The 12748-nt window shown below is 38.7% G+C and overlaps 1 protein-coding gene across 4 annotated transcripts in view; it reads right to left on the reverse strand.

Moving 5' to 3' along the window:
- TRPV3 (transient receptor potential cation channel subfamily V member 3) overlaps positions 1-12526 on the reverse strand; it is a 21739-nt gene extending 9213 nt beyond the window's left edge. For 2 of the 4 annotated variants that reach the window (XM_057371945.1, XM_057371943.1), the window contains exons 1-10: positions 12244-12526; positions 8784-8829; positions 8096-8218; positions 4660-4764; positions 2990-3076; positions 2126-2283; positions 1672-1848; positions 1355-1495; positions 834-1114; positions 26-202 (exon numbers count right to left, since the gene is read on the reverse strand). In XM_057371945.1, coding sequence (XP_057227928.1) covers positions 26-202; positions 834-1114; positions 1355-1495; positions 1672-1848; positions 2126-2283; positions 2990-3076; positions 4660-4764; positions 8096-8218; positions 8784-8829; positions 12244-12319 — 1371 coding nt within the window. In that variant the 5' untranslated portion in view covers positions 12320-12526. The remainder of the gene's footprint in view (positions 1-25; positions 203-833; positions 1115-1354; positions 1496-1671; positions 1849-2125; positions 2284-2989; positions 3077-4659; positions 4765-8095; positions 8219-8783; positions 8830-12243) is intronic. The other 2 variants (XM_057371941.1, XM_057371942.1) reach the window with 2 other exon arrangements.
- Between the last annotated feature and the right edge of the window lie 222 nt (positions 12527-12748).

A 12748-nucleotide genomic window follows, 5' to 3' on the forward strand; every position in this document is an offset into this window, starting at 1 on the left:
TTTTTTTTTTAAATGGGTAACTTACACCAATATTGGTATTGGAGACAATGATTTCCAGCACTGAGTTGTCAGCAGTGGTATCCAGCTCTGTCAGGTCATACAGAGAAGACTGAACAGGTCCATAAGCCCAGTCTGTGAATTTTCTTGACAGGCTCCTGTTTGGCTTCTCTCTGATCTCTCTGCTCAGGATGTACTTCAGAATCTAAAACACAAACAAAGTCATTTGTCAGCAGCTGTGCTTTTCATGGAAAAGGACACAGCACATGAACAGATTTGCCCAAACTCCCACCTTTTACCTGTTATGTACAGTTGTGCAATTTAATGTATTTGTAATTGTGTTATTCTGGAGATAAAAAACCTCAAAGAAATAAGTACAGTTTTTTTAATGCCCGCAGATTTTCTGACAGATATTTGTCTAAAGGGTGAAATCACAATTTCCATGTGTTCATTTTTTGTCTTCCTTTAACTTAATTATTTTCTAAATCATCCCATTGGCAATTCTTTAATTTCTGGGAAAAAAAAAATCAATAGCAGCATAACAGAGAAGTTGTAGTGAGTTTTCTGAAATTGTTTAGTGGTAAATGCAGAATTTCTGTACAACAGGAGGCTGGTTTTAAACAGCTCGTGGGGGAGTTACAGGGAAACCTTGAAGCATAAAAACAACATTGCAATGRAAATATTTGTGTTTTCACCAAAATCAACCCACCAAAATCAACTCACCAAATACTACTGATAAAAAACAGCATAACCAGGAAAAGAAATGGAAAGAATAACCTGGAAAGAAATGTGTCATAGCATCAGTTTCTCTTAAATGCCACTGAAATCACACTCACCTCTAATTTCCCAGTTTTTGCAGCTAACTGCAGTGGTGTCAAACCCTCCTTGTTCTTTGTTGTTTCCAGATTCCTGTCYTTGCTTTTCAGCAGAATCATATCATACATTCTGATCACAAAATCATTCTGGGTTTTGGAGTCCTCTGCCACGGTGACTAAAGCATGGAGGATGTTGTTGCCTCTGGAATCTTGAGAGGAAATGTTTGTCCTGGCATTGTCCATTAACAGCTCRATTATGTCTGGTTGGTTGGTACATGCAGCTAAAGCCAGGGCAGTTTCACCTACAGAAACATAAAATTCAACATGTGGTCGTGTTTTATTGCCAACATTCAAAACAGAATAGAAAATACCATGTTGAGCATCTTAATAAGTGAAAGCATCTTAATAATGCATCTTAATATGTGTTGAACATCTTAATATGTGAAAATTTACATATTGATTGTATTGGATCAAGCTCCTATTTTATAAAAGTTTTGGGTATTCCTTCTTAACCTTTCCAGGAAGGTCACAATTCCACTCACCAAAGTAAAAGCCTTCRTGCTTGTGTTTGGGATTAAAGAAAATCCCCTGGGCATGGGCATTGACATCAGCTCCTTTTTCAATGAGGCTCTGGGTGATTTCATACTGTCTCCTCTCAATGGCAATATTTAGAGCTGTCTGGCCTGAAAAAAMASMCACAGRAATTTRGGGTTGAGTCTCTCTGAAACATTAATGATGGTTCACAATGGATGGCACCAGTGATAATGAATAAAAGTTGGGTTAGGGATTTAAATCATCATTATTTTATATGGATGCTGAGTTTAACCGTATACCTGAAACTTTTATCTGATGGCAATACCTTTATAAGCCTCTTCTGTGTAGGCTGCATTGATAAATCTCTCCAAAATTCCATTTTCCTCTGCAAAGGACAGGAGCATGTTCACAATCTCATTTGTGTTCTCGTTGATGTTCAGCAGAGCTTTCATCAGACAGGTTTTGCCGGTGTCTGAAGCCGTGAACTTTTTCATCAGATAATCTAAAAGAGAGAATTTTGAGAGCTGATAATTGTCACTAATTAAACTTCTATTCATTAGAGGCGAAACCTGAGGGATATATGAATATAAACTATTTACCAAACCATAACTGCATCTTGTTCATTTTGTATTTCAACACCAAGACAACCAACCCCCTTGGTTTTCCTGCTGTGCCGTAACTCCCAAATTCACCGGGAAATAAAGATATTTCCCAGTTTAGATTCCACCTGAGCTGGCAGAAGAGCTGGAAACTCTCCCCCAGGTGCCTGCAGAGCTCACCTGGCACGGGCAGGTTGGTGCAGGAGCTCGATCTCTCCTTCAGCTCCATCAGCAGCCGCTGCAGCTCCTCCACGTTCCCCTCGGACACCGCTCGGAACAGGTTCCTCTTCAGCTTCTTCCTGGCCCTTGTCAGCTCAGGGCCTTGGGATGTGTTRGCACTGAATGGTGAGAAATCATCAGGAAACTGCTGGTTCGATTTTATTTTATTTTATTATTTTGGTTTATTTTATTTTCTTCATTAGAGGAAAAACCAAATGCAGTTACTCGCCCCAGAGTACACGAGCTTGCCCTGCTTCCACGAATATCTCAGAACATTCCTCACATTGATTATTTGCAGGTAAGTGGCTACTAAAAGGGGGTTTATAATAAAATATTTTTCAAGTATTTTGTGTTAYTTTCCAGTTTATCCATTCCTCTAGAACAATGGCTAAAAAATACTTCTTTGATCTACCCACAACTCACCAACTTCAGTGCTGAGATTACCTGGAGCTCTCACAGAAAAGAGAGTTTTTAACCTCACATCTTACACCACTTTCTGATCATACTTTATTCTGGAAAAAGAATGATTTCATATTTCCCCCAAGCAGAAACACTCCATGCCTAATTGTGGTGCATAGACCCTGTATTTGCATTACACATAAAACATTATATATAAAGAATTCTCGCACTGAATAAGAAATTTGAGCAATTAGAGTAGTTTATTTCAACGTTAAATTATTGAAGGATCAGAATGCATGCACACACATGACCTTTCTAAAACATGGCAGGCAAAATAGGTAACACCTACCCTACCACAGATTTAATCAATTGGAAATGTGCTGAGAAACATTCCTAAGAAATATTCGTGAGAAATATTTCACTCACCCACAGCTGTCGATGTTAGGGCTGTATTCAGTGGCATCATCCTGAAGAGACTGTGGGGAATCCATGTCCTCCCCATTTCCAGATGCACTGAAGACAACAGAAAAGCCCCCTGTGTGAAGATATTTGCAGATATTTTGGGAAATATCTGCTAATATCTTATATTATATCCAATATTCTTCTGTGTGAAGAAACAGTGAATGGTAGAGCAGAGTATCTACATTAGAGTTTAAATTAGCCCTATTTGACATTGGCCTTTTAATTCCATCATTTTATCTCCCACGTGAGTTWTAAAGTGAGTGATAAAAATGAAGAGGCTCACAAGATTTTATTATATTTTTTAAAAGACCACATTTGGAAAGCAATCTACTTTGAGTTTTATTATATTATTTCTCACAGATCCTGAAACTGTGGGAACTTTTTTTTTTTTTTTTTTTTTTTAAAGATCACTGCTTTTTATGCATCATCCTGAAGGCTTGAAGCTTACATTCTTCCTTTTCACATGCTTATTTTGTCATCTGGCACAAAACAAATGCTAAATCAGTAGCAGAGAGTGGGTTCTGAGCCCACAATGAAAGTGATTTACCTAAAGATTTACTACACAGAACACTGTAGGCAGCCCAGGAGTGTTTTGTGGCTGATTTGAATGAAAGAAATTAAAAACTGGGCCCAAAATAAACATTTAAGGGATATATTTAAAGAATTTTGATGGCATTAGTATTTTGTAATTGCCATACATAATTTCCACACAGTCTTAAAACTAGCTCTGACTTGGAGAAATTAGAATAAATTTGTTTCTTACTTGTATTCTTGTTTTCTCTAAGATTCAGATTGGATGAACTACCTCAGGTTGATAATTTAGRGAATCTGAGCTATTAATTATTGCCMAAACAGATGCATGGGCAGCAAARKGAGGGCTCAGCACTGCTCTGCAGGTACTGGGAGCTCTGAGTCCGTTCTTTTTCCATCTGTCACTCAAAAACAGAGCAACGTGGTGACAAAGCACATGTGCAGGTCACTKCCTCAATGAGAGGGAAATTTTTCACTTCTCCTCTGAAACTGAAATCAGCCTGTCAGCCAATTCCCAAATGCTGACCACACATCCATCAGACAAAAACCTTTGGCCATTCTGGGCTTCTGCCAGATTTGTTGCMTATTTCTCTTATTTGTAATTACTGCCTAGCTCCTCACATATTTTATTTTTTTTTAATTTAAGTGCATTCTCCCCAGTCATAATTTTTTCTCTATTCATTCAGCAGAAATGGCTGCTTTAAATATTTCAGATTCAGCATTTCCCTGTTTGATTGTTAATGAGCAATGGAGGGAAGACGTCAGCAGCCAGCTGGGAGCAGGGCTTGCCAAATTGAGCTGTGGTCTTCACACAGAAACACCAAATGAGAGCATGGAATTTGTTCTAATTTATCATTAATAACAGGCTAAGATTTAAAAAATATTGATTTTAAATTTATTCAGATCTGAGGTCTGATTTATTCCATGCAAGCAACAGCAGTGGATAAAACCAAAGATAAATCTCCGGTGAAGTTCTGCCTTTGCAGTGACCAAAAGCTGTGAAAAATCAGGTGAAATCTTGGCATTGARGTCCAAGGAGAAATAAGGAGAAGCTGCTGAGAAGAAAATGGAGCAGGAGCATGGTTTGTGCATCTGTGACTTACCAGGGGCGAATGTTTGAATCCATCGGTTTGGAGAACACGGGGGGAGAGGTGTTATTGGGGGTGGCATTGCTCTCAAAACCATCAATCTCCAGAAAAAAGTGGGAACTGTGGAAGACAGTGCATTTTAAAAAATATGAGTGATAAAAGGCAAGCATTTAAAAAATATGAGTGATAAAAGGCAAATATTTAAAAAATGTGAGTGAAAAAAGGCAAGCATTTAAAAAAATATGAGTGAAAAAAGGCAAACATTTTAAAAATATGAGTGAAAAAAGGCAAGCATTTAAAAAATATGAGTGATAAAAGGCAAATATTTAAAAAATGTGAGTGAAAAAAGGCAAGCATTTAAAAAAATATGAGTGAAAAAAGGCAAACATTTAAAAAATATGAGTGATAAAAGGCAAGCATTAAAAAAAACCGAGTGAAAAAAGGAAAACATTTACTATGAGTGAAAAAAGGCAAACATTTAAAAAATATGAGTGATAAAAGGCAAGCATTTAAAAAATATGAGTGATAAAAGGCAAGCATTTAAAAATATGAGTGAAAAAAGGCAAACATTTAAAAAATATGAGTGCAAAAGGCAAACATTTAAAAAATATGAGTGACAAAAGGAAGCATTTAAAAAATAAGAGTGAAAAAAGGCAAATATTTAAAAAATATGAGTGATAAAAGGCAAGCATTTTAAAAATATGAATGAAAAAAGGCAAGCATTTAAAAAATATGAGTGATAAAAGGCAAGCCCMACCATAAACCAAGAGAAGAACTACCAAGGGCAAGCCTGACAATTTATCTCTGCTTGGCATTAAACCTGAGCTGGAGCTTTATCTGCTTTCCCCTGAGGGGATCCCAACCTCCAGCACTGTGCCCAGCTCTTCCCATCTTCCAGATGGGCAAAATTCCCAAGATTTATTTTTAGAACACGTGGCATCAGCTCCTGGCATGGGGAAGCAGCAATTTCTAAACCWGCTCCTGTCCCTGCCCTGCATACACAAAAAATGCTTTTTTTTTTAATCTGCTGCATCCCAATCTCTGTTTCTCCAGCCAGGAGCCATCAGGATGGATCATTTCAAAGCTGTGATCATGATTAAATCAGAAAGTTTGAAAGGTCACATGTTAAGTGACATTAGGATTTCCAGGAATGAACGTGTCCTCTCACCTGTCAGTGCGTGACATTTAACTGTTTTGCCCTAGAAATAATTAYATAAATTATATAGATAAATATTTATAGTGAAAGGAAATAAAATCTTAAACAACACAGGAAAGGTTGCATGAATAGAACGATTTCACCTWTTAAAAGTCTGCAGAGTTGAGATGCAAAATCAATGGTTTGGTATTACTGGATCTCACTAAAGCACTAAAACACAGAGTTCACCACAGAGAGAGGAATTTCAGTGATTGATGCAGCAATTCCCACAGGGGCTGTTGTTCAGAAAATTTCTAAAATGCTGCAGTAGTTCAAAAAATTTCTAAAATGTTGCAGTAGTTCAAAAAATTTCTAAAATGTTGCACTTGTCACCTGAAAAGCCTTTCCAATTCACCTGATATTTATGGTTTTGTCCTTAGGGTATTCCTTTTTTTTTTTAACTGCATCTTCCCCATAGAATCCTGTTGAAGTAAAGTACTGATGCTAAAATGCAGAGCATTATTARGACACTACAGAACAATCTGCTGATATTTTCTAGAAATACCATTATCTAATTAATCTCATTTTCCAATGGTTTGATGATGCAGGTGTTAATTCTGGCATCCAACAGCAGCTGGGAAGGGAACCCTRCTTTGGGGGCTGACAGAACTCACCCCTCCTGTCTTTAGGGTTACCTGGGGAAAAAAAAAAACACCCAAAAAGCCACTGTGCAGAGCAGGGTGCCATCAAATATCCAGGGGCTGACGTGGCAGCACCCTGTGACAGCCTCCTCCCCTCCTGCCACCCCAATTTCCTGTGCTTAATTACAAACTGGCAGCCCCTTCCAAATTCCAGGGCYTTCCAGAAGGGAATGTCTTCCAAGAAAGGGAATATTGCCAGTTCTGAGAGTGAGAAATGCCAGCCTGGGAGTGCAGCAGYTGCTGGTGGGGCAGCTGGAGGGAGAGTTTTGACAGAACAGGATAAAGCAGCATTGGAACATGTAATTAATAGAAAATGTTAAAACCCTGCATTAAAATCCACGTGATCTCGGTGCTGTGYGTTACAGGAATGCTCTCAGCCACACCCTCTGGGTTGAGAGGTGGGGAAAAAGCCCAAGGTTATTGTTCCTGAGGCCACAGCAAATGGGAGATATGAGTTCAGTGATTGAGGCCTTGGGTTTGGCAATGTTCTTGTAAATACTCGATCTGCCACGGAATTTTGCCCCTTTTTGAAGTGCTGGGTGTATCAGGAGCTGCTCAGACATTTTGTCTCCTCCATGTGCCACCAAAGAGCTTTTTTTTTTTGGAATTTAATGACAAAAAGACAGATYAGACCACCCAGTCAGCAGATCTCAAATAACTCATGGCATCATCCCTGTGAAAAATGATTCCTCTGATTATTGAGAATTATAAATGTCAGGACAGCCACAATTCCCCAGGCMTTCAAAATTTCAGAAATTGCCATAATAACCAGTAATTATCCCCAGTGAAAAGTTTATGAATGAAAATTCATCCTCACTCTACAGCAACTTGGTTGGCTTCAATAGCGAAGTGTCAGGCAGGAATTGCAGCTTATATTTCTCCATTTATAATAAATCCAACCCCTCAATCCCTTTATTAATTCTCAAATATAAATTATGAATGAAAGTGAATATTTCATAAAACAGCAAAGAAGCCTTGTTAATCAGAATAATGAAAAATACAGTGAATTCAGGTTTCTNCTTAATCAGAATAATGAAAAATACAGTGAATTCAGGTTTCTGTTTGGATTTTTCAAACCTCCTGCTCTCCCAACTTAATCAGAATAATGAAAAATACAGTGAATTCAGGTTTCTGTTTGGATTTTTCCATCCTCTTGCTCTCCCAACCCTCTGCCTCTCCATAATCTGTCATATTTCCATGTGAGGATAAGTTTGAAACGCTCCATTTTTTCAGGCCAGTGTCTCTTACATAAAACTTGGTGTGTTCTTCCATGTGATGTCTTGAAAACAGATCACTTTATATGAAATATTAACCATCATTAGACCACTTTTTTTGCGAGTTTTTTACATGGAGTGGGTACAGAAGGCCCAGCTGGTGTGAAATAATCTTTAAACACTGGTGCATGAGCCTCTTTGGGGATAAAAGTGAAATATTTGCCCCATTAGGATAAACACATCCTATGYCTTCACAACTCTTCCATTTCTAATCAACACAAGCGTGGTTTTGTCTCTCTCACTCCTAAATTCARCAAGAATGAAGATGTTGGTGGTATTTCAGTGCAAAGATCTCCTGAAGGAGATAAAGCAGGGAATTTCAGACTGAGCTGGAGTCCTACCTTTTCTTTGTGGGAGTGCCTTCAGTCACCTTTTTCTCTTGCTGGTTTGAGGGGGGATTTCCAGCTGGATTTGTTTTCTTGCCCATTAGTGGAAGGATTTCGTTGTTCTCTTTAATCATGTTCCTGCAGCAGAGAGATTTCAGTTACTCCACTCCTGTTCCTCTAAAGGAAGCGACCAAATTGCCTGTTTACAGTCTTTTCACATGTAAACACACAAATATTGGTTCTTTCTTCCCCAAAGTTTTTCATTTTTCAGTTCCTAAGCGCACRCATTTCATGCATCAAGGCTGGAGGGTTATACAAATGACTCATTAAATTTAAGTCTGTGAAAAGTGCCATTAAAAGTGGGACCAGGAGAGCCATAAATTCAAGGCTGTGCCTAAATTAARCTGAAAGGAGCCTGTCAATCACAGTGTGTTATTTAGAGAAACATAAAGAGCACGATGACTTTTAAAATTACCCTAAAGTTGGGCATCTTTACAGTTAATCTGAGCCGTGTACTTTAATCCAAGATAATTTGAGAAAAGTGGCAAATTCCAGGAAGATCAGTGCAACAGAAAATAGATAAAGGAAGATTCCAGGTGTGAGGTGAACAAAGAAAAATCCCTGAAAGTTTTCTCTGCATCAGAACAGCAGAAGCAGCAGACTCTGAATATGATGTCCAGGCTGAGCTCAGCTAAATTATCACCTGGATAATTCCCAGGATTTGTGTCCTGGTGATTCCCCAACGTTGCCTGAGGAAAAAGAAAAATAAATCACCATTCTACTGGATGGAAATGACCACCAGCACATGACATAAAAGGATCTTGATGCATGTCACCTCCCTAGGAACACCTACAGCGTGAATTCTCTAACTAATAATGAATAACTCTCTCCCTGTTTCTCAATCTAATACTCAAGGGCATCATTTTAAATAGCCCAGGATAATTTGAAAGCAAGAAGGTGAATTCAGGATACATTAAAATTCACTGAAGGTAAAGCCAGGAAGATTTATGAGGTCAGGGACCCATTCCCAAGGAAATCAGGGGTGTGCCCTCCTTACCAAGGACAAATGGTAAAAATAATTTGCCTGCAAGCTTGAACAAAATGAACCACACATTTTTTTCCATCTTGATTCGCTTTCCTTAATGTGACAAATGCACACACAAACTTTCTGCTCCTGTCACAGCACCAGGATTCCTTCATTTTGGGAGTATCAAGATACAGCGAGCAGATTGTGGAGAATGTTTGAAAAGACACGACACCTGGTGTGAGAGAGGAGCCAGGAATATCAAATACACTGGTATTTGAGTAAAAGTCTATTAATGCATAAACAACAAATGTTTAATTATGGCAATTTCCAATCCAAACTGCAGAGAACTGAGAATTTACAGGGTCCAAACACTCCTAAGTGCAGCTGTAATCTCTTGGCACTGTGTGGAAATAGGAACTTGAAACTTTGGAAAGGGCTCYTTACCTTGCAAAGACTGGCTTAAGAAACAGGCATGAAAATAATTTTTTATTGGTTTTTTTTTTCTACCATTGGCAGGTGTGTTCAGCACTAGGAAACATTCCTAGCTTGGATGAATTCCCTAAGAATTCATATCACAGCTTTCATAGAAATAATTGATGAAGGGAAAATATTTTTACCTGCATAAAAAATACATCACAGCTTTTAGTAAATGCACAGTAGAGCTGAATTTGGGGATTACAGAGTGAAGGTGGGAAAAGGGGGTTTTTCTGTGCCCCTGGAAATGCCACTCACATCAATTAGTGAATACACTGATAAACATTTGGTCTAAACACAGCTCAAACAAATGACTGTTGCCTGGCTTAGTTCATCAAAAATTCTGCTATTTACTCCTTTCCAAGTCCTTGGAGAATACAAAGCAGTGTGTGGGCAAAGACACTTCCCATCCTGAGGAAAAGGCAAATGGGATACTCAAAATAAATCAAATATATGGAAATCAGAATATGGTGGTGATGGATGTTAAATAGATACACAAGTGAYTTTAAAGGAAGGGAATAGTTGGGAACAGGCTAAAAACTCCAAAAATCAACAAAAAGATTTGCCAGGTGGAGAGGGGCACAGCTGTGTGAAGTCACAGGGGTGGGAAAGTGGAATGAGGAGCTGCAGAAATAAAAATCAAAGTTAAATTTCTAAGGGAAGAGTCTCTCGTTTGTGAGTGATGCTGGAGCTGCTCAGAGATGGCAACACCTCCCTGCGAGGGCAGCAGCTCCAAGCCCCRTTTGCAGTCGGTTTTTACCACACAGATTTTAAAAATGACTCAAGAACAGGCTGCGCCCCTGAGGAGAGGTGGGAAATCATCAAAGAAAGCTCTGAAGTTGTGCTGGATGAGGAAGGACCATCAGTGATGTAAGGAAGCAATTTGGGAAGGGAAAAAGAGGACARATTTCCTTAAATACAGAGGGGTGTGACTGCATCCCAGCCAAAAAAAATCTATTTAAAATGAGATCTCAGTCTGGCCGGGTAAATAACTGCAGGCACAACAGCACAGGTACCTTGCTACAGTGCTGAGGCAGYGTCTGTTCCATTTTTAATCATGATTAATTGTGTGCTAAGATGAAAACTAAGCCGGGCTTTCATCAGCAGCTTCCAGTGCACTATCATTTTGTGTAATCTGTGACAGAGAGAGAGAAAAACAGTGCAACAGCCTGGAAAGTGTCAGATGTGAGAGGTGCAGCTTGTRACACCGAGTGTTGTGTTGGTTGTGATTATTTTCTACCCCCATTATCTCGTTAATTGTTACTTGCAGGCCACCAGAGAAGTGGATTATTTGAAGTGGGCAGCGAGACAAAACTCTGAATTGATTTATAGTATTGAGAATTACTTTGAAGGGGATCTGAGGACAGTGAGGGTTCARTATCTGACCTTCAGAACTCTGAGGATAAGAAAAGGATATTTATCTGTGGTGGTGAATGGGATTCTGCCCTTCCTGCAGGAAGTGGTGCTTTAAACGCCACAGACTCACCTGCTTATCTGAGAATAGGAAAAATCATAAATATCTRTATCTTTATATCTCAGATATAAAGAGAGAGAATTCTACAAAGCAGAAGGRACACTGAGCTGTGATATTGGGGCACAAAGGGAGGTGAAACCGAGAGCTGTTCCATCCACATTCTCCTCAGAACAGACCATGACACTTCCCAGCACCTACGACCTAATTCTTACTGGCTCATAAAAAATAAATCCCCTCCCTCAGGGGAGAGCTGATGAAATTTCATTCTGACTTTTCTGCCTTATTTATGGCATTAGGAGTCCGATCAGCAGGAGGTTGCACTTGATAGAAAGAGTTTCACCTTTCTGTAAGGTTTTTAAACTTTTGAGAGAGCACGGGTGGACACCAGGTGCTGTCAAAACTGTTCTTCTTGGTGAGAAATTCGTACTTTCCTATGAAGGTTTTTTTTTCCTAACAGAAATTTTAAACACCTCTGAAAAGCAACATTTTTTGCCCGAGGAAAAATGCTTTGAGATTATTTACTCACCTCTTTCTGAATAAATAAATAACATTTTAAAAATTATAAAAAAATATATAAAATAAATGAATAAAATGAAAAAATTAAAGTAATATAAAATAAAATAAAATAAAATAAGACAAAATAAAATATAATATAATAAAATAAAATAAAATAAGACAATATAAAATATAATAAAATAAAATAAAATAAGACAATATAAAATAAAATAAAATAAAATAAAATAAAATAAAATAAAATAAAATAAAATAAATTAAGACATTTAAGTGAGTTGAAATAAAAACTTGTTCTACTAGGCTGGGGATTTTATTTTCAGTGGTCACTACAGCAGGTGAAACTTTTGGTGTAAGGTGAATATCTTAGGTTGGACTCAATCTAAAAGGTCTTTTCCAGCCTGGTTGATTCTGTGATTCTCTAAAGTATGTTTGATATGATATTTTGGATCCCCTTGGCACAGGAAATAGGAAGTGCCACAGTGTTCCAGGCTGACAAACACAAATTAAATCAGGCCTATCCTTCTGAAAGCCCAAAGAATGTGCATGGAACAGCTCAGGAGGGCGATTTCCAMACCAGAAAAGCAGAAACACGTGAAGGATGGGTTTCATCTTTGTCCCTGGATGATTTCCCTCCCTCCAGAATCATCACACCCCAACCACCCCCGGAGCACTCACCCTGCTCACGACACCTCCATCCCGGCACRGTCGGATCTCGGCGGCGAAAATCAAACCTGGGCACCTCTGCCAACATCCAAAACTCATCTGCCAAAGGAACAAAACCGTGTTCAGGCTCCAAACTACCCTAAAAACATAAAACCACCCTGCTCCAGGCATCCGGGGCGCTCAGCTGGGGAGCAGAGCCGAGGAGCTGSCGGGGTTTGCTCCATCTGAAATTAGGGAGCAGGGAAAAACTGGCCGGGCAACAACTCCTCACTTGCCAGCTGCCAAAGTGGGGTGAGACACACGAAATAATTACACACTGAAGTGTTGCTGAGGATGAGTTGCTCACAGATGACTTCATGGCAGCAGTTGGGGGTGTCTCAGGCAATCGTTGCTCTGCAGTTTGCAAAGGAAAATGGTTGGGGAGTTGCATTTGGGTTGTAAATGGCACCTTTTATGTCATGCTCAGTTTATTGTGTATTATATATTTATTATATGGTTATAAATATTATATTATTTA

Source organism: Malurus melanocephalus, unplaced genomic scaffold (assembly GCF_030028575.1).
Source record: "Malurus melanocephalus ecotype Western Australia unplaced genomic scaffold, MMel_1.1 scaffold_162, whole genome shotgun sequence".
Lineage (NCBI taxonomy): Eukaryota > Metazoa > Chordata > Aves > Passeriformes > Maluridae > Malurus > Malurus melanocephalus.